Below are 22,413 nucleotides of genomic sequence, written 5' to 3'. Positions count from 1 at the left end.
TGAGTGAAGAAGGCAGGCCCCCTCAAAGGGGGCAGTTAGGAACGGGCCAGCCACTGAGCCCCCACATTCCCATGAATGAATAAACAAAGAGGGGAGGTAAATCCAGGAAGGGAATAAGTGGGAGGTGGGAGAGAGAGAGTGGCAATTTCTTACTTAGTAAACAAATTATCCATAATACCAAGAGGGAAAAGCATGGCAACATTCAGTGTTGCTGCAACCTCTCCCCCCTCCCTCCCCCTCCCAACACCCTACCGTCAACCTCCCCTCTCCTCTTGTCTTCCCTCTCACCTCCCCCTCTTCCCTAACCCTTGCCCTCCCCTTACTCCCTGACCCCAGGCTGCAGGATTTCTGGTTTGGAGTAAGGACTGAATTCACATGAAAGCGTGTTTGCCTTCCCATCTTGCCTGTCTCCTGTGCAGTTTGTGCTGACTCAGGGCAATCAACGGCTGCACTGCAGTCTGCTGGCCCTGAGCTGCAGTGCTGTGCTCGGCATGGGGCCGGGCGACGGTGCCTGTTACAGCCTGACTAAACTCAGTACCTCTGCCGTGACTGCAGGAGACCAGTCATTGTGGCCAAGCTGCAGTGACAGAACACAGAGACTTTTAACCCCACCCCTGCTCTCAAATGAATAGCCCCTCTGATCTGGCCGTGGTGGGGGGACAGGCATCAGTGGGAGTGTAGGGAATAGCTAATGGGGGTTGGATAGCAGGACAGGTAAGTATAGTGCAGAGTGACAGATCAGAAGGGCCACTCCACAGCAGGTTAGAGGTAGAGTATGGTTAAGAATTAGTAATGGTAGAGGTGCAGCTGGTTAAGGATTAATTAGTGGTAGTGGTGTGGCTGGTTAAGGGTGGATTTGTGGTGGGAGTAAAGGTGGTTCATGATTAGTTAGTTATACAGGTGTAGCAACAGTATAGTGAAGGGGTATTATCGCTGCACTGTTAATCCCGAGACCCAGGTAATGTTCTGCGACCCAATTTGAATTTTAATTCAATAAAAAAGGTCTGGAATTAAGAGTCCAATAATGACCATGAATCAATGGTAAATTTTCATAAAAACCCAACTGGTATATTGATATCCTTTAGGGAAGGAAACTGCCATCTTTACCTGGTCTGGTCTACATATGTGACTCCAGACCCACAGCAATAAATGCTGGCCTAAGCCAGTGACACACACATCCCATGAATTAAGAAAAAATGTTTTTAAAGCTGGTTAAGCATTGGTTAATAATAGGGTTGTGACTGGTTAAGCATTAGTTAGTGGGAGAGATTGGTTAAGAATTAATAGTACGGGGTGGCTGGTTAAGGGCTGGTTGGCGATGGGAATGTGACTCATTTCATACCCGAAAGGGGCATTAGTAACCAGACGGTTTGTTGGGACCATCTAGTAGTTTAATAGTCTTCATTATTGAGTCTAGTTTTTTTATTTTAAATTTCAGGATTATTTATTTTTCCTATTGAATCCAGGAGTGCTCTTACACACAACAGAATGGTTTATTTCACATTTGTTTAATTAGTTTTAAACTCCACTATGGCTGTGATGGGAACTGAAGTTTTGTTCTCAATGTTTAGTTCAGATCTCTGGATTCCCGCTCCATTACAGCGCAGCCATTGTCTCAGGTTCATGGTCTAGGCATCTGTAGGGTTAGGGGTGTGGGGGTTGGAAGTGGGGGGAGGGGGGAGGTGGGTGTAGGGATATCCAATCTATCCCCAAACTGGCTGTTCTTATATTAGGGCTGTGACTATACATCAAAAAGTACTCCACTGGCTGCGTAGGCACTACATAAATGAAAGGAGATGCTGGAATCACAGGGTGAAAAGTGGGGAGGGAGGGGGAATTTGTACTTATATAGCACCTTTCATGACCTCAGGGTATTGCAAAGGGTTTTACAAACAATGAGGGACACTGTTGGAACTGGATCACTGTTGCAATGTCGGAAACACAACAGGGTCAAGTTGAACACAGCAAGATCCCGTTACTGCAAGTGATGCCCAGCTAATTGGTTTAGTTCACGTTGCTCGCCAAGTCTTGGGGTGGGTGTTAAGGTGAGAAATGACGCAGCTGGGTAGGGACAGACATCTCGGAGCTTGACCAGTGGGTGCTTACTGACACACTGAGGCTCGTATCAGGCTGGGTACAGAGGCTGACGACTGGCAGCTATCCAAATGCAGCAGAAACAACAAAACTGTTATTGCACAGACCAGCTGAAGTCAGCGAAAAGCAAGGGATCGTTTGCATCATCTCCCATTGCCTTTGGCAGAATGGCAGGGATAAAGAATTCCCTGCCAGTTCTCATCCAACTGCTGAGAAATAAAGATTCCAAGCAAACATTTCTTTGACCTTGTGTTGGGAATCTCTGGCAGGACAGACTCTCCGAGCTGGTATTGAGAATATAGAGTCTCCCTGACAGGTTACTCAATACATCCCCATAGGATCGGCCATTCAGCTCATCATGACTTACTCACATGGAGGGAGCCTCCCCACACAGAGGAAGCCTTACCCACACAGAGGGAGGCTCCCCCATGCAGAGGAAGCCTTACCTATGTGAAGTGAGCCTCCTCCATGCAGAGGGAGCCTTACCCACACAGAGGGAATCTCCCCCATACCTCTGCAGTATCTCTTTGCTTCTCAAATTGAAAAGGAAGTTTCCTTCTCCACGTCTATGATCAGGAGTTTTTTGCATCGCTGCAGTTAGGGGAGAAACAAGATGCCCCCCCCTCCCCCTGCCTTTATTTCCCATTGCACCTCTCACATCATCAGGGAGTTCCAAAATGGTTTACCGCTAATGAATAGTAATACCTGTCACTAATCAATTCTTAACCAGCTACACCCTTACCGCTAAACAATCCTTAACCAGTTACAACCCTACCACTAACTAATCTTAACTAGCCACATCCCTAGTACTAACTAATCTCATCCAGCCACACCTCTACTACTAACTAACCTTAACCAGCCACACCTCTACCTTTACCAAATTCTTAATTAGCTGCATACCCACCACTAATCCTTAACCAGCCGCATCTAGCCCTAACTAATCTTTAATCAGCTGCAATCCTGCCACTAACTAAACTCAACCAGCCACACCTCTACCATTAATCAATTTTTAACTATCTGCTATCCTACCACTGACTAATCCTTAACCAGCCACACACCTATCCTTATCTAATCTTTAATCAGTTGCATCCCACCACTAACTAATCCTTCACTAATTGCAAATTAATCCTTAACCAATCACACCCTCATCCTTCACTCATCCTTAACCAAAAACACCCCTACCACTAACTAATCCTGAACCAGACACACTGCTGCCCATACTAGCTGCAAACATACCCTTAACTAATCCTTTCCCAGTCGCACCCCTAACACTAACCAATTCTTAATCAGCCATTTACCCATCGCTAACTAATTCTCAACTAGCCACACATCTATCATTAACTAATCCTTACACAGCCACATCCCTTTATAAAGAATTCCTTCTGTGAATTAGGGAGTGATGGGATAGTGACTGGAAAGTCTGTTTCCAGGTGTTTAAGGAGAGATAAGGATGTTGCGAATAACTTCCCTGCTCTTGTCCAACAATGTGTCTCTGCAATCTTCCACAGCAATCAGAGAAGGCAGACAGAGCTTCATACTAATGACTCCTCGTTGAAGACAGTATCTCAGGCAAAGCAGCACTCCCTCAGGCTTGCAATGGGAAAGCCAATGAAATTACGTGCTGGAGTTGGGCTTGATCCCATGCCATCTTAACCAATCGGATGCAGAAGCTTGCTGAGAGAGATTTTACCAACTTTCCAAACCTGTGCTGATCTAGCTGTTCTCCAGGATTTCATTAATAATTGACAAACCGTGTATATGCATCAGTAATACACATGCTCCTATCACATGCATTATGGCTAGACACTGTCCCTCATGTAGAATTCACTCAGTCACACACAGTGGCTTCATATGGGTCTAGCAAACAGCTCATGCTTTGCCGAGCTCACTCTCCAAAGTGTTAGAGCTGAAATAAAGACCAATCTTCGAAAGTTACTGCTCAGTGTTAGAGTACAATGGATTCCTGGAGCAGCCTTTTACATGCAACACGGTCCCTTGGGCTTTTCAAAAGATGCAAAGTTGCTTTTTTTGTAAAAAATCTGAAGCTGCATTTGTTTGGATTTGCTATGCATGCCATATAGTCTTCTCCAAAAACAGCCCCAGACACTGTATCAATCAATTCATTCATTCCATGCTCCCACACAATCAGCTGGCTCCTCCTCTCTCCTCTTCTCTTCCTTCAGATCAGCAAGCTAGCAGATTCAAGCATTCCTCCTCGGAGTGTTCCACGCGGTTCAATCTGACAGGTCCCTCACTTCCAGGGAGATTGAGTGAACACAAATAGGGGAAATAAACCTGTCTGATACAGAACTCTGTACTGGGGGATGCAGGGGATGCATTAGTCACTCACATTGGCTGTTCAATGGAAGCTTGGCACTGCAGGAATGGGAAGGAGGTATTTTGTAATGTGAAGTTTAACACAAGAGTACAGGATGGATTAACACTCACAATCTGACTTGATTCCACACACCCAGCTCTGGTTTCTGTACAATCTCAAACAACAGACTGTAATTAATCAATAATGTATTGATCAGAATGAGCAGAGTTTGGAAATGATAAAAAATGGTTAAATACCTTCTTTCTTTGCACATCTAACCCATTTTGCAATCAATTCAGACAGAATCCCACACACTGTCACTGGGGCATGGGCTCCCCCACACACTGACTCTCACTGGGGTACAGGCTAACCCTCCCCCCTACTCCTCCACACACACACTGACTCTCACTGGGTACGGGCTCCCACACACACACTGACTCTCACTTGGGTATGGGTCCCACACACACACAGACTCTCACTGGGGTATGGGTCCCACACACACACTGACCATGTACCACCCACAAGCCCTATCCCACCTTTGACCCTCACTCTACAGTTTCTGGGAGAAATGCCAAAAAACTAAGAGAATGGCAAGAGCTGGCTGTCAAACTGGGAATCCTGATTAAATCACACATATCTTCAAGGGAAAAACATGAAGCGTGAATGAAAACTAAATTTTATAACTTCTGGTATAAATAATGAACGTGAAAGGGAATCTATTTCCTCATGTGATTCAGATCACATTCGCTGCCTTCTGAAATAATCTGTTTCAGTTTACATGAGGAATTATTTGATGTTCCTCTCAATGGTGGTTTTTTTTGGCAAGGGTAATCTTTGAGGAACAGGTTTTTTAAAAAAGTGTGATGAATCTAAGGCAGGTTTGGAATTGTTTGATCACAGCCTGCCCTTCAGAAATGAGTGTGAGTTAATAATCTGGGGGAGGGTTCTCTGCCAGAATGAAGCCAAGGGTTTTTGCCTGGATTGAACTCTGTGCTGTGCCCCAAACTGCAAAGCATGCACGAACAGACCAAGGTTGTTTGTACTTGGCACTGAAACCATCGAGAGCAGACAATGAAGACCCTGGACACCATGTTTCGTTTGAAGATGATGAGGAGATAGATTTTGAGTACAATGTACGGGAGAAGGGCATCTTTTAGCTGACGGATAAGACTTTTGGAAAGGGAGAAGACTATCAACATCTGTGGAGGAGAGAGGAAAGAAACAGAGAAATGAAAAGACAAGTGAAATGCAGGAAGACTGGACACACAGCTGTGACTCACAACCTCTGCCTTCAGGCAGGTGGCTGAGAGAGGCGACAGGGGGAGGGGGTTTGCAAATGCAATGATGAACTTGCAAAGAAGCTGCAGTGACTGCAAGCCCCAACCCAAAAGACATCTCTGCCTGTGACAGCCCCTCCCAGCACAGAAAAGGCCAGTTTATCGAAGAATGGGGTTATGCAGTAAGAGGGGGGGAGAAATGAGATCTTACCTCTTTGAGGCGCTCCATGTCTTTGAGGTAGAATCCGATGTAGAAAAGACTAAGATACGAATTTACAAACTGAAACTGGGAAGAGAAACAAATTGTAGGATTAGGGTAGCCATATTGAGAATTAACATCAAACCGCCCTGATTATTGTTCACGTTGTTGTTTTCGGTTGTTGTTTGGTTTTTGTTTCTCACGGGAGCTAGCCATTGTTAGCCGTCCTGGAACTGAGGGATTTAGGAGGAACATTGCAAATAGCAGCTTAGAGTTAACTGCAATTGAGTCTGCAGTCACAGCCAGCATAGAATCACAGTTGTTACAGAAGGAGGCCATTTGGCCTATCGTTCCTGAGTTGGTTCTGTTATCTAGTGTTAGCCTCCTGCCTTTTCCCCATATCCCTGCTCACCAATTAACCATCCAAGGCCCCCTCTTGAATACCTCAGTTGAACCTGCCCTCACCCATTTCCAGGCAGTGCTTTCCATACCCTAACTACTTGCTGGGCTAAAAAGCTTTTTCTCACATCACCTTTGCTTTTTCATAAAAAAGACATTAGTGAACCAGAGAGATTTATTTTTACAGTAAGCAACAGCATAATAACATGTAATAGTGGTTTCTAGAGCCAGAGTTTATGTCAGGACACACCAATAGCAGATTTCCTCCCCTACAGACACTTGTTATTTATGACAGTCCATGGTCACCTCATTAATGCTGGCTTCACATCCCATGTTTATTAACTGAATTTACATTTCAGTCGTTGCCACACTGCGATTTGAGCAGTGGTATAGCCCTCTGGTTCCTACTCCAGTGACATCACCACAATATGACTTTCTGCCTTAATCTGCTGTTAGGAAGCGAGTTGCCAAGGGATACTCGTCCTTATTAGTCAAGATGTGGAGGTGCTGGGGTTGAACTGGGGTGGACAAGCTCACTTCACAAAGGGGCAGCACTCTGAAAGCTAGTGATTTCAAATAAACCTGTTGGACTGTAACCTGGTGTCATGTGACTTTTGATCTTTATTGGTCAAGGCATTGAACATAAGAACAGGGAAGTTCTGATGGGGCTGTACATAAGACACTTGTTATGCCATAGCTGCAACACTGTGTATAGTTCTGGTCACCACACAACAGGAAGGATGTGATTGCACTGGAGGGGTTGGAGAGGAGTTTCGCCAGGATTAGAGTGATTCTGTTTTGAAGACAGAGCTGATAAGCTGGGGTTGTTTTCCCTTGAGCAGGGGCAGCTTGGAGTAGGGGGAATCAGATTGAGGTGTACAAAGTTCTGAGGGCATCGACGATGCAGATAAAGACAAACCCTTAGTAGAGTCAATAACCAAGAGCACAGTTTTAAGGTAAGGAGTAGAAGGTTTAGGGGGGATTTTAAGAAACATCTTTTCACTCAGTGGGTGGTGGGGATCTGCAACTCACTGTCTGTAATGGTGGCAGAAGACATTTAAGAAGTATTTAGATGAGCACCTGAAATGTCACAGTACAAAAGGCTACAGGCCAAGTGCTGGGAAATGGAATAGAACAAGTGAATATTTGATGGATCAAAGGACCTCTTTACATGCTGTAAAATCTCCAAGACTGTATCAACTCCAGGACTTTGACCCCGTGACAGTGACTGAACAGTAATACATGTATTTCAGCACCTCCTGCAAGTTCCCCTCTAAGTCCTCCACCATCCTGACTTGGAAATATATCGCTGTTCCTTCACTGTCAATGGATCAGAATAATGGAATTCCCTCCCTAAGATTAGATTAGATTACTTACAGTGTGGAAACAGGCCCTTCGGCCCAACAAGTCCACACTGACCCTCCGAACAGCAACCCACCCAGACCCATCCCCCTACATTTACCCCTTCACCTAACACTACGGGCATCTACCTACAGAACATGGGCTGCAGTGGTTCAAGAAGGCAGCTCACCTCCACCTTCTCAAGGGGCAACTAGGGATGGGCAATTAATGCTGGGCCCAGCCAGTGATGCCCTCACCCCGTGAGTCCATTTTGAAAAAACTATGATGTAAACCAATTCCTGATCACCTGCCCTAAAATCTCCGATGTGGCTACCCTTGTTTGACAGTTCTCTTTTAAGGTGCATTGGGTAGTTTTACAACATTAACGACACTCTACAAATGCAAGTTGTTGCTGCAAGTGACCAGCCCGGCCATTTCTCAATGTAACAGGATGTGGAGTGAGTCAGGACACAGGGTGACAGAGTTTTGGATGAGCTATTGTTTGTAGAGGGTGAAGGTAGGAGACTAACCAGGATAGTGTTGTGCCAACCAGAGACACAAAAGGTCCAGTATATCTGCAGAAAGAAAGCAGAGTTCACAGAATTGAATCCAGGTTCAGATCCAGCTGAGAGTGTTGGGGTGAAGATTGCTGGCTGCGAGGCTCTTACGCACACAGTGAGTTTGAGCCAAAGACCAGAGACAGGATTTAGCACAGGATCAAGAGTGAATCAGTGACAAATACACCATATAGTCAGAGAGAAGATGGTTCTGTGCACATCCAGTGGATAGCATCATGAGGTTAAGACTGAGGCAGAGTGTCTCAAAATGAGGTGGTTGTAGCTCTGACCCAGAAGACCATAAGAAGTATGAGCAGGAGGAGGCCATTCGGCCCCTCGAGCCTGCTCCACCATTCAATAAGATGATGGCTGATTCAACATTCCTCACATTCACTTTCCCACCCTTTCCCCATAACCACCGATTCCCTGATTGAACAAGAATCTATCTCAGCCTTAAATATACACAAGGACTCTGCCCCCTACTGCTCTCTGTGGCAAGGACTTTCAATGATTTTTCAACTTCTCAGAAGAAATTCCTCCTCATCTCAGTCTGAAATTGCTCCCCCTTTATTCTGAATCTGTGCCGTCTGGTCCTAGACTCTCCCCACGAGGGGAAGCATCCTCTCAGCATCTACAGTCAAGCCCCTTAAAAATCCTTAAACATGTTTCAATGAAATCACCTCATTCTTCTAAACTCCAGTGAGTAGAGTCCCAACCTGATTAACCTTTGCTCTTAAAACAATCCCTCCATACCTGGGATCATCCCAGTGAACCCTAGGGAAGGACACACCAAGATGTCTCCACACTGTGATATAGCACCATTATCACAGGCCCAACAGCATGCTGGGCAAAAGGTTAAAGGGATCTTCAGCTCCATAAGTATAGGCACATCGCTGAATCAGCGAGGTGGGGGGGGGGGCAGGGGGGAAGCTGAGAGATAACTGCGACACCATGGGCTGTTGGAGGCACCTAGGCTCGAATTAGAGTCTACTACTGGGCTGCAGTTGTGCTTGACTGAATCTCGAATATCATTGCTTCTAAATTTAACGCCGAGCAGACATAGAGTCTGCTGTGTACATAGGTGTACAACACGGAAACACACTGCTCAGTCCAATTCGTCCATTCTGACCAGATAGCCTAACCTCATCTACTCCCACCTGCCAGCACCCGGCCCATATCCCTCCAAACCCTTCCTATTCATATACCCATCCAGATGCCTCTTAAATGTTGCAATTGTACCAGCCTCCACCACTTCCTCTCGCAGCTCATTCCATACACGTACCACCCTCTGCGTGAAAACGTTGCCCCTTAAGTCTCTTTTATATCGATGCTCCAGGGAAAGCAGCCCCAGCCTATTCAGCCTCTCTCTATAGCTCAAATCCTCCAACCCTGGCAACATCCTTGTAAATATTTTCTGAACCCTTTCAAGTTTCACAACATCTTACCAATAGGAGGGAGACCAGAATTGCACGCAATATTCCAAAAGTGGTCTAACCAATGTCCGGTTCAGCCGCAATATGACCTCCCAACTCCTGTACTCAATACTCTGACCAATGAAGGAACTGACACAAGAATGACTGGCTGTGTCCTTTCACCTTTCAGCTCTAAAACCTGGAATCTCTCAATAGCTTCTGTGCCCCCAACCCAATTCTTCCTGATCCCTCTGCTGTCCCCACACCCCCTTTTCCCCCAGAGCTTCTCTGACCTACCTTCCACTGGGGTTATAGCTGCATCAGGCTTGACCCAGACTCCCCCAGGGGAAGGTGACTAGGAGTGGACCCCTCCTCCGGGTGTTGGCACGACAGAAAGCCGAGACCGGACTCTCAGCCAATCCAAATTCCTGGTGATGGGCAGATCTGCATTTCACACCGGGAAGTGGGAATGACAGTGAGGAATAGAGACTTTCCTTTTGAACAGGCCCTGGGCTTGTGGGGAGGGGGGCTCCATCATTGACTGAGGCCTGTGACTTGAGGGGGTTCTCTGTGCTCAGGTCCTGGGGAGTTGCCTTTGGGATTAGGTTGATGGTGGTTGTGGTGTCTGAAGGTTTGGGGGGGTTGGGGGATGGGGATGATGTGGGAGGGAACAGGTCAGGGAGGAGATTTTACTAAGGCTTTCGACAAGGTCTCTCATGGTAGGCTCATCCAGAAGATTAAGATGCATGGGATCCATGGTGACTTGGCCACATGGATTCAGAACTGGCTTTCCCATAGGAGGCAGAGGGTAGTGGTGGAAGGGTGTTTTTCAGGCTGGAAGTCCGTGACTGGTGGTGCCCTGCAGGGATCTGTACTGAGACCTCGGTTTGTGATACATGTAAATGACTTGGATGAAAATGTAGATGGATGTTGGCAAATGATACAAAGATTGGTGGAGTTGTGGATAGTGTAGAAGGTTGTCAAAGGATACAACAGGATATAGATTAGTTGGAGATATGGGCGGAGAAATGGCAGCTGGAGTTTAATCCGGAGAAGTGTGAGGTGCTGCACTTTGGGCGATTAAATGTTAAGGAAAAGAATACAGTTAATGGCAGGACTCTGAACAGCATTGATGTACAGAGGGATCTTGGGGTTCAAGTCCATAGCGCCTTGAAAGTAGGTTGGGTGGTAAAGGAGCCAAATAGCTTGCTTGCTTTTATTGTTTGGGGAATTGACTACGAGAGACAGGATGTCACACTGCAGCTTTATAAGACTTTGGTTAGGCCGCACCTAGAGCATCGTGTTCAATTCTGGTCACTGCATTACAGGAAGGATGTGGAGGCTTTGGAGAGGGTGCAGAACAGGTTTCCCAGGATGCTGCCTGGATTAGAGGGTATGAGCTGTGAAGAGACGCTAGAAAAACTCGGGTTGTTTTCTCTGGAGCAGTGGAGGCTGAGGGGAGACTTGATAGAAGTCTATAAAACTATGAGATGAACAGATAGGGTTGACAGAATCATTTTCCCAGAGTTGAAACATCTGATATGAGTGGACATGCATTTAATGTGAGAGGAGCAAAGTTCAAAGGAGATGTGAGGGACAAGTTTTTTTACAGAGAGTGGTCGGAGTCTGGAATATGCTGCCGGGGCAGGGATGGAAGAGATACCCCGGAGGAGGGGTCCAATCTGAACAGTGGGGCATTTAAGAGACTTTTAGATAAGCACATGGATATACAAGGGAGGAATATGGACCAAGGGCAGGCAGAAGGGATTAGTTTAATTTGGCGTTATGTTCAGCACAACACGATGGGCGGAAGGGCCTGTTCCTGCGCTGTACTGTTCCATGTTCCATGTAGGGATCTGCAAGGGAGCAGCACCTGAAGGGAAAACTTTGAGAAATGCTTCTGGAACAGGAAAGCTTCAGCAGAAGCAGCTTTTTTTTTGTGAGGTGGGGACTGAGGTGTCTAACCTGGTCTTGCGATTCCCACTAAAGGACTAATATTAGCCTCAGGGCCCTGGGGAGGGGCAGCTCCCAGGCTGAAAAGGGTGGGGGAGCAGGAGTGGGGGCTGAGGGCTAACAACGAGGATTAGGGATGGCAATGGAGCATTAGAAAGATAGGATTTCCTGGAGGGAACAGGGTCAGAGCCAATGTAGTCAGAGCGGAGAACTGACAAAAGGAGGATCATACTATTGGGGCTATTCTATGGAGAGAGAGAAAGTGAGAGAGAAAGAGACAGCAACAGAGTGAAAGAGAGCAACAGAGTGATTGAGCAAGGAAGAGAGAGAGAGCACAAGAAAGGGACAGCAAGAAAGAGAGAGAGTGAGACAGACAGAGAGCAACAGGAATGGGACTAGATCAGTTTAGGATGTCTGTTCGGCATGGATGAGTTAGACCAAAGGGTGTATTCTGAGTCAGAGAGAGTGCAACAGAGCACGAGAGACAGAGTAGAACATACCGTGTAAAAACGGTAAGGTTATGATTTTGTGGGGCATTAATTCCTCAAAATTGATTGGGATGACACTGGGATAACGGGTAAGGAAGAGAAGTGACTGAAATGGATAATCATTTGGTGGTTCAGAACTTGAACACTGCTGAAGATGAGATGACCCCGAGGTTAAACTGAACACTTGTTGTTTCTGTCTAAGGAGAAAACAGCCCGATGGTCTTCTGGGATAATGGTGACTTTACCTTTCACATTTTTGTTTCAAGTCAACCAAAAAGGCAATAGACATTCTCCAGTCATTACCCAGGGCAATGTCTTGAACAATCAGAGTCAACTTGCCCAGATTAATATTTAAACAAAGCCTGGCAGTTACTGTTAGTCATCATTCACTTGTGGATTCGCCAAGGCAATGATTCTATCAGAGTTCACCTTAAACTGATCAGAACTCCCTTCTCATTCTGGATAAAATGTTGTTTCCCTTTACATTGAGATTTTTATGAATTGTTCTAATGAGTACACGGCAAAAGTATTTGACAAAATGTGTCTTTTTTCAAGAACACTCAGGTTTCTGAAACATGTTTGGGAGGACGCCCTTGATCAGTAAGTTGTTGAATGAGGCTTTACTGGATCTGGTGCAAGTCAATTAGATGGGTCAAATGGATCAAGTGTCTATGGAGGCATTTGGGTAAGAGTGATCATAACATTTACATTGGTAAAGGAGGAGAAGCAGGAACATTATACCACCCCCAAATTGAAAAAGGACCCATTTCAAGGAGATGAGTAAGGTGTATCCAGTGGAACCAGAAACTGACAGAAAAAACTGTAAGAGAACAGGACTGGCACATTCCGAGGTCAAAAGGTAAGGGAGAGGCAAGAGAGAGAGAGAGAGATTAAGATGAAACAATAAGGCACATGTCAGATGAATTCTACAAGGAAGAACTGGGATAAATGCAGTAAGCTGAGTGAAAAGGTGAAGAGGAAAGAATGACTGGCAAAGAGAGAATAGAAAGGCAGTGACACAAAGTGGAACTCAACAATCTCAGTGTACCATCCACAAGATGCACATAGAGTTATACAGTCATAGAGATGTACAGCATGGAAACACACTGTTCGGTCCAACTTGTCCATGCCAACCAGATATCCAAACCAATAAAGTCCCATCTGCCAGCAACTGGCCCATATCCCTTTAAACCATTCCTATTCATATACCCATCCAGATGCCTTTTAAATGTTGCAATTGTACCAGCCTCCACCACTTCCTCTGGCAACTCATTCCATGCATGTACCACCCTCTGTGTGAAAAACTTGCCCCTTAGGTCTATTTTATATCTTTCCCCTCTCACCCTAAACCTATGTCCTCTAGTTCTGGACTCCCCAACCCCAGGGAAGAGACTTTGTCTGTATATCCTATCCATGCCCCTCATGATTTTATAAACCTCTATAAGGACACCCCTTAGCCTCCGATGCTCCAGGGAAAACAGCCCTAGACCATTCAACCTCTCCCTATAGCTCAAATCCTCCAACGCTGGCAATATCCTTGTAAATCTTTTCTGAACCCTTTCAAGTTCCACAATATATATCCGATAGGAAGGAGACCAGATTTGCACGCAATATTCCAACAGTGGCCTAACCAATGTCTTGTACAGCCGCAACATGACCTCCCAACTCCTGTACTCAATACTCTGACCAATAAAGGAAAGCATACCAAACACCTTCTTCACTATCCTATCTACCTGCAAATACACTTTCAAGGAGCTATGAACCTGCACTCCAGAGTCTTTTTGTTCAGCATCAATCCCCAGGACCTTACCATTAAGTGTATAAGTTCTGCTCTGATTTGTGTTCCCAAAATGCAGCACCTCACATTTATCTGAATTAAACTCCATCTGCCACCTCTCTGCCCATTGGCCCATCTGGTTAAGATCCTGTTGTAATCTGAAGTAACCTCCTTTGCTGTCCATTACACTTCCAATTTTGGTGTCATCTGCAAACTTACTAATTGTACCGATAAAAAATATACCAAGGCTCCTTTGACAGCACCTTTCATAAAGCCACAGGACATAGGAGTAAAATTAGGCCATTCAGCTCATCAAGCCTTCTCTACTATTTAATCACGGCTATTGTGTTTCTCAACCTCATTCTCCTGCCTTCTCACAGTAACCTTTGATTCCCCCCCCATACTAATCATGAACTTATTTATCTCTGTCTTAAATATGCTCATTGACTTGGCCTCCACAGCCCTCTGTGGCAATGAGTTCCACAGATTCACCACCACCTGGCTGAAGAAAGTCCTCCTCATCCAAACCCACGACTAGTTCCATCTAGAAAGTCAAAGGCAGCAGAAACATGGGAACACCACCCTCTACATGCTCTCCTACAAGCCACTCACCATCCTGACTTGGAAATATATCGCCGTTCCTTCACCGTCGCTGGGTCAGAATCCTGGAACTCTCTCCTCAGGGCATTGTGGGTCTACCTAAACCACATGGTTCAAGTAGGCAGCTCAACCCCATTTTCTCAAGGGGCAACTAGGGATGGGCAATACTGGGCCCAGCTAGTGACACCCACATCCCATGAATGATTTCTTTATAAAACACTGGCATTGGTAGGTAAACAGGCAGTAAGAGGGAAACTGGGTCTTATTAGTGACAAAGAGGTTGACGTAAGCTTAAAAGCAAAGGACAAGACAAGAGTACTTTGAGTACTTTGTATCAGTGTTTTCTTAGGAAGAGAAGTCTGACAAAGTACTGTCCAAAGCAAAAATAGTAAAGTTAATGAATGGTGTGAAAATAGGACTCCAGGATATTGTAAAACTGAAGATAAATGAGTCACTTTGTCCAGATGCCTTTCATCTCTGTCTAAGACAGAAAGTTGAAGCATACAACAGAATAATCCCTACAGTGTTGAAGCAGGCCATTCAGCCCATTGGGTCCACACTGACCCTCTGAAGAGCATCCTACCCAGACTCAACCCTATCCCTGTAACTCCACCTAGCCTGCATATCCCTGGACACTAAGGGACAATTTCCCATAGCCAATCCACCTAACCTGCGCGTCTTTGGACTGTGGGAGGAAACTGGAGCACGCAGAGGAAACCCACGCAGACACGGGGAGAATGTGCAAACTCCACTCAGACGGTCACACAAGGCCAGGAGAAAGTGAGGGCTGCAGATGCTGGAGTACCAGAGTTGAAAAATGTGGTGCTGGAAAAACACAGCAGGCCAGGCAGCATCCGAGGAGCAGGAGAATCGACGTTTCGGGCATAAGCCCTTCTTCAGGAATGAGGTCACACAAGGCCAGTCAAACCCAGATCCCTAGTGCTATGAGGCAGCATTGCTTACCATTGAACCACTGTGCCACCCAATCAATAGTGGAAGGTCTTTAAGATTCTTCAAACATGGGGGTGAGGCCAGTGGACTGGAAATGTGAAACTGTTATTCAGAAAAGGCTGTAAGGACAATCCTAGCAATTACACTCGGACTCATTTGTCATGAACAGTGGGTAAGGTTTTGTAATAATTAATTAGGGAAAATATTTTCAGGAACTCTGAGTTGTTTGAATGAATTAGGTTGTCAGCACAGATAAGTAAAAGGCAGATTGTGTTTAATCTAACCTAATTAGAATTTTTGATTCAGTAACAGAGGAGGAAGGGATAGGTGAAAGGAATGCAGTAGAAGTTGTCACCATGGATTTTAAGAAAGCATCTGTCAAAGTACTGCTTTAAAAATTGCTGTTAAAGTGGAGGCTTACAGAAAAGGGGGCAACTGTGCAATTGGATTAAATATTGACTTAAGTTAGAATGCGGTGAGTTATGGTAGGCCTCTGTCTCAAACGTGTTGCATGTCTCCAGCTAAACTCACCAGGAGCTGCAAGAACAACACCTCACTTTCTGCTTGGGAACTCTGTAACCTTCTGGACTTAGTAAATATCAAGTTCAACAGTTTAGGGCTTGGGCACTTTCTCCCATGTCCTTACCACAACCCAACACACCAGGCCTTGTCATCCCATGGGCTGCTACCACATAGAACCCATTGTCAGCCACTAATCGTCCTCATTACCAGCTATTCATTTCTCCAAGGCTGACCTTTACCTATTCCTTTTTAATTCAACTGTTTTTCTCTCCCTTTGGGCTCTATCTCCACTTACGTTACTCGTTATATCACCCCCACTGCATCTTTTGCATCAATACCAACCCTTTCCCAGCTACCATCAGTTCGGAAGAAGGATCACTGGACCCAAAACATTAACTCTGCTTTCTCTGTCCACAGATGCTGCTGAACCTGCTGGATCTCTCCAGCATGCTCTGATTTTGAGTTGTAGTTGGAGGCTGTTTCTCAGAATGAAGGGTGGTAGGCAGTGGTTTTTATCAAGGTTCAGTGCTCAGATCACTACTTCCTTTGCTTTATATCAATGGCTGGAATCTTAGAATAAATTTCAAAATTTAGCAATAATAGCAAACTCAGAGAAATGGCAAACAATGAGAATGATTGAATTACCTACAACAACTATCAGAATTTAATACAGGGAGGAGTGAGCTGATGAATTTTGGAAGAAGAATATTTGAGTGTGCAGAGCCAGAGGAATGGAGGGGTTCACATGGATTGATTTTTGAAGTTGGTAGGATGTCCTGAGAGAGTAGAGGCCCCAATTAGAGCTTTCTATTCAATTTTGGTCACTACATTTGAGGAAAGATGTGAAGGTTCTTGAAAGGGTGCAGAGGAGATTTACCACTGGTTCAGTGGCCAGCAGGGAAATGGTTGTGAGCTACAATAAAGCATGCTGGGAAGTTTGGTCAAGCTTGTTTAAACTTTGGCCTTGGTTAAAACTGCAGCCAGAGATTCATTAGCAGGTTACCTAGTTGACAATAATAAAAACAGAGTTCTCAAACAATCACAGAGAATGCCGGAGAAACTCAGCAGGTCTGGCAGTATCTGTGGGGAGAGAAATAGACAATACACAGAGGGTGGTACGTGTATGGAATGAGCTGCCAGAGGAAGTGGTTGGAAGCTGGTACAATTGCAACATTTAATAGGCATTTGGATGGGGTATATGAATAGGAAGGGTTTGGAGGGATATGGGCTGGGTGCTGGCAGGTGGGACTAGATTGGGTTGGGATATCTGGTCAGCATGGTTGGACTGAAGGGTCTGTTTCCATGCTGTACATCTCTATGACTCTATTTCAAGTCCAGTCAGAATGGAAGAAGAGTTTTTTATTCATTCAGAAGATGTGGGTGTCACTGGCTTGGCCAGCATTTATTGTCCATTCCTATTTGAGGGCAGTTACAGGCAACCACATTGCTGTGGGTCTGGAGAAGCATGTAGGTGATAGCAGATAAAGATGGCAGTTTCCTTTCCTAAAGAACTTGAGTAAACCAGGTGGAATTCTTTTTCACTTCCTAGCTCCCCCCAGCAATAGACAATGATTTTTTGGTCATCATTACAATCTCAATTCCACCATCTGCCATGGCAGGGTTCGAACTCAGGATGTTACCTGGGTCTTTGGATTAATAGCCCACCGATAATACCACAAGGCCATTGCCACCCCCATACAGAGCTCACAACATTCACTAGGTAACGCTGGGGCTGTTTTCCATGAAGGAGATGGGGGAGATATGCTGGACCTGTCCGGGATTTTGATAAGGACAAATTCTGAAGCACTAGGATCACGGGTTTAATAAGGGTAAGAGATGCAGGAAGTGATGTGAGGAAGATCTTTTTGACACAGTGAGTGAGAAGGATCTGCAGCACTCCATCCATGAGGATTGTGGAAACAATCGATGATTTGCAAAGGAAATTGGATAAGCACATCAAGGAACCAAGGTTGTTGGGTGATGGGCACTGTACAGAGGATTGACACCAACTGGATCACTCCGTGGGATGCTGGTAAGGACTCAATGGACTGAATGGTCCCCTTCTAATTCATAAATAGTTCTACAATAGTTGAAGACTCAGTTTAAACTGAGTTAACACTTACCAAAACTAGTTTAATGATGAGGTGTTTCTCGTAGGCACTCTGTAAACGATAATTCTCTGTAAGAAGCAAATAGAGAGAAACATGACTGAGATATGGCAATACTGACCTTTTGGAATTGTGCAGAACCAATCAGAAGCAGGTTTGATCGGAATTGTGGCAAAGTATAAACCCATGGGTTTCCGACATCCTCAATGCTGACCCCACGTTGACCCTGCACTGTCCTCATGGTGACATGCAAAGACCGACTGCTGACCCTATTGTGACCCTGCCATGACCCTGTGCTGACCCCGTGGTGACCCTCCAATGACCGTGATGAGATTGCATGGAGCCCGTGGTGACCAGCGTTGACCCTATGCTGACTGAGCGTACTTCCATTTCACCCTCTGGGCAAATGAAATACCCCGGGGTGAAATACCCCAAGCAGGTTGGAGGGGCGAGGCATAGCGAGGTACTGCACAGTTTGAAGAGCTGCAGAGTATCAGGAGGGTGGGGATTGTGGGATGGAGTCAGTGGGGGTAGGGGAACAGCTCTCGGGCTGGTGGGAGGCAGGGATCATGAGAGTGGGTTTTCAGGGTGGGGAGAAGGCTGTGAGGGTGGGGAATGGAGTTTGGGAGCTGTGAGATGGACAGTCAAGATGGATAGGCGCTATCTAAAAATAAAATAAAAACAAATGAAACACTGAACATAACGTACACAGGAGATTAATAAACCCCACAGTGTCTCTGTACATCATCTGTGTCTGCTAACAGTAATGAAAATTACTGGTGCCAACTTTCCAATAAACAGATTGGCCAGTCTTGTGTCAACCCCAGTATGAATTCAGTTCAATGCCAGTCTACACTCGTAGATCTTGACCTGGTTTCATACTGGTGCTTATGGGTGTTCCCCTGAATCACCGAAACTCTTCTGAACCAATGAAAGCTGTCCCTCTCGAAACGGCTTTTTGGGAGCAGGTAGATGGATCTGCAGGTATTTCAGTCCTCTGTAATATGGGAAGGAGAGCAGACTTCTTTAACCTCTCCAGCCTGTTTCTCCACCCGTTAGATCCTAGCTAACGTGTGTCATGACTCCATTTATCCAACAATCTCTCCCCCGCTTCTTGGGGAAGAGTTCCAGATTCCCTGTGACCTCTGTGTAAGAAAATGCTTCCTGACATCGCTCCGAAAGGTTGGCCTTGGATCTTAAGGTTTTGCCTCATATTCTGGGCTCCCACAACCCCAGAGTAGTTTCTTTCAAATTGACTCCATCAGCTGCTTGAATCATTGCAAACACCTCGATCAGATCAGCCCTTAAACTTCTAAACGCTAATCTATGAGTTTATGCCCCTAATTTAACCTGAAAATCCTCAACATCCACCAAGAAAGGAGGAAGTGAGACTCAACCAAGTGGGAATCTGGAAAGCTGGAAGGCTGGTTTGAGTTAGAAATACGGGTTAGAAGGTGATGTCGGTGTGATGATCATAGTAGACTGAGAGCCAGGTCTGACTGTGCAATCACAGTGTGCAGTAGAATACACATCAGCTGCAGTTGACAATATAAAGAGTCTCAAGGATGTCCACTTTTGAACTGTTGGTTTGGTCATGTAATCTCAATAGCAATATTGTGTAGACATAGTGGCAATGTCACTGGGCTCCTAACCCAAAACCCAGCTTAAAGGATTCAAATCCCACCACAGCCGCTGGTGAAATCTGAATTTAATTACAAGCCAGTCTAATGGTAGCCACATGACCACTGTCAAACGCCACAAATATCCATCTAACTTACTAGTATTAGTTAGGTCAGTTGACTAGTTTGCAAGGCAGGCTTACGCAACAGCATGGGTTCGATTCCAGTCATCACCATCACTAGTTCTCTCTTGTTAATGAGAGCAGCCCAATGGTTTGGTACAACAATAGCAACTTTACCACTAAACCTGGATCCGGGGAAGTTTGTCCTAATATGGTTAAAAATGTGCCACAGTCAAGAATGTGGTGCTAGAAAAGCACAGCAGGTCAGGCAGCATCTGAGGATAATCGACATTTCATGCATAAACCCTTCATCAGGAAAAATAGTGTCACCGTAGCAAGATTTGTGACTCGAGAGCAAGGATTTTAATTGAAGATCGGAGATACTCAAAACCTGAGAAAAATCCAGCTGCATTTCCAAAATACTGATCCAACTGCTCTGTCAAAACTCTTCCTAATTTTGGACACCTCTCTTTAACACTCTCTTTAACTTTTCTGAACCAGGGAGCACGAACCCAGCTGACATTCAGCAGTAGCTGCCATCTACTTCCATCTGAAAGGACAAGGGCAGCAGATATTTGGGAACACCACTCCCTGCACGTTCCCCTCAAAACCTAGCTTCATTAGTCCCACCATATAACTGTTCCCACACACTGCCAAGTTCACCATTGACCAGAAATTGAATTGGACTTGCCACATAAATGCAATGGCTAGAAGGGCATTTCGGAGGCAAGGAATACTGTGGCAAATAACTCACCTCCTGAGTCTCCAAAACTTGTTCACCAACGACAAGGCACAAGCTAGGTGTGTGAGGGAATTCTTGTGACTTGCCTGAACAAGTTCAGCTCCAATGACACTCAGAATCCTGACAGTGTGGAAACAGGCCCTTCAGCCCAACATGTCCACACCCACCCTCCAAAGAGTAACCCACCTAAGCCTATTTCCCTATATTTACGCCTGACTAATGCAGCTAACCTACACATACCTGAACACTATAGACAATGTAGCATAGCCAATTCACCTAACCTGCACATCTTTGGACAGTGGGAGGAAACCCACACAGACATGGGGAGAATGTGAAAATGCCACACAGACAGTCGGCCAAGGCTGGAATCGAATCTAGTCCCTGGCACTGTGAGGCAGCAGTGCTAACAACTGAGCTACCATAGAGTCATAAAGATGTACAGCATGGAAACAGACTCTTTGGTCCAACTCAGTAAAAACAAGGACTGCAGATCTGGAAACCAGAGTCTAGATTAGAGTGGTGCTGGAAAAGCACAGCAGGTCAGGCAGCATCTGAGGAGCAGGAAAATCGACCTTTCGGGCAAAAGCCCTTCATCAGGAATTCGGTCCAACACATCCATGCCGACCAGATATCCCAACCCAATCTAGTCCCACTTGCCAGCACTTGGCCCATATCCCTCTAAACCCTTCCTATTCATATACCCATCCAAATGCCTTTTAAATGTTGCAATTGTACCACCCTCCACCACTTCCTCTGGCAGCTCGTTCCATACACATACCACCTTCTGAGTGAAAACGTTGCCCCTTAGGTCTCATTAATATCTTTCCCCTCTCATCCTATAACTATGCCCTCTAGTTCTGGACTCCCCCATCCCAGGGAAAAGACTTTGTCTATTTATCCTATCCATGATTTTATAAACCTCTATAAGATCATCCCTCAGCTTCTGATGCTCCAGGGAAAACAGCCCCAGCCTGTTCAGCCTCTCCCTCTAGCTCAAATCCTCCAACCCTGGCAACATCCTTGTAAATCTTTTTTCAACCCTTTCAAGTTCCACAACATCTTTCCAATAGGAAGGAGACCAGTAATTGCATGCAATATTTGAAAAGTGGCATAACCAATATCCTGTACAATCGCAACATGACCTCCCAACTCTTGTACTCAATACTCTGACCAATAAAGGAAAGCATACCAAATGCCTGCTTCACTATCCTATATACCTGCGACTCTACTTTCAAGGAGCTATTAACCCACACTCCAAGGTCTGTTTGTTCAGCAACACTCCCCAGGACCTTACCATTAAGTGTATAAGTCCTGCTAAGATATGCTTTCCCAAAATGCAGCACCTCACATTCATCTAAATTAAACTCCATCTGCCACTCCTCAGCCCATTGGCCCATCTGATCAAGATCCCGTTGTAACCTGAGGTAGTCTTCTTTGCTGTCCACTACATCTCTAATTTTGGTGTCATCTGCAAACTCACTAACTATACCTCTTATGCTCAAATCCAAATCATTTATATAAATGATAAAAAGTAGAGGACCCAGCACCGATCCTTGTGGAACTCCACTGGGCACAGGCCTCCAGTCTGAAAAACAACCCTCCACCACCACCCTCTGTCTTCTACCTTTGAGCCAGTTCTGTATCCAAATGGCTAGTTCTTCCTGTATTCCATGAGATCTAACCTTGCTCACCAATGTCCCATGGGGAACCTTGTCGAATGCCTTACTGATCACATCTACCACTCTGCCCTCATCAATCCTCTTTGATACTTCTTCAAAAAACTCAATCAAGTTTGTGAGACATGATTTCCCACGCATAAAGTCATGTTGTCTATCCCAAATCAGTCCTTGCCTTTCCAAATACATGTACATCCTTGCCCTCAGGATTCCCTCCAACAACTTGCCCACCACTAACATCAGGCTCACTGGTCTATAG

The 22,413-nt window shown here is 45.4% G+C and overlaps 1 protein-coding gene across 4 annotated transcripts in view; it reads right to left on the bottom strand.

Annotated features, from left to right (window-relative positions):
• ano8b (anoctamin 8b) overlaps positions 1-22,413 on the bottom strand; it is a 118,014-nt gene that overhangs the window by 13,636 nt on the left and 81,965 nt on the right. For 2 of the 4 annotated variants that reach the window (XM_043721500.1, XM_043721501.1), the window contains exons 11-13: positions 18,011-18,066; positions 5,900-5,974; positions 5,455-5,610 (exon numbers count right to left, since the gene is read on the bottom strand). In XM_043721500.1, coding sequence (XP_043577435.1) covers positions 5,455-5,610; positions 5,900-5,974; positions 18,011-18,066 — 287 coding nt within the window. The remainder of the gene's footprint in view (positions 1-5,454; positions 5,611-5,899; positions 5,975-18,010; positions 18,067-22,413) is intronic. The other 2 variants (XM_043721502.1, XM_043721503.1) reach the window with 1 other exon arrangement.

This window comes from Chiloscyllium plagiosum, chromosome 31 (genome assembly GCF_004010195.1).
Source record: "Chiloscyllium plagiosum isolate BGI_BamShark_2017 chromosome 31, ASM401019v2, whole genome shotgun sequence".
Classification (NCBI taxonomy): Eukaryota; Metazoa; Chordata; class Chondrichthyes; order Orectolobiformes; family Hemiscylliidae; genus Chiloscyllium; species Chiloscyllium plagiosum.
Note: the sequence above shows the minus strand (reverse complement) of the source record. Positions and strands in the feature narration are given on the sequence as shown.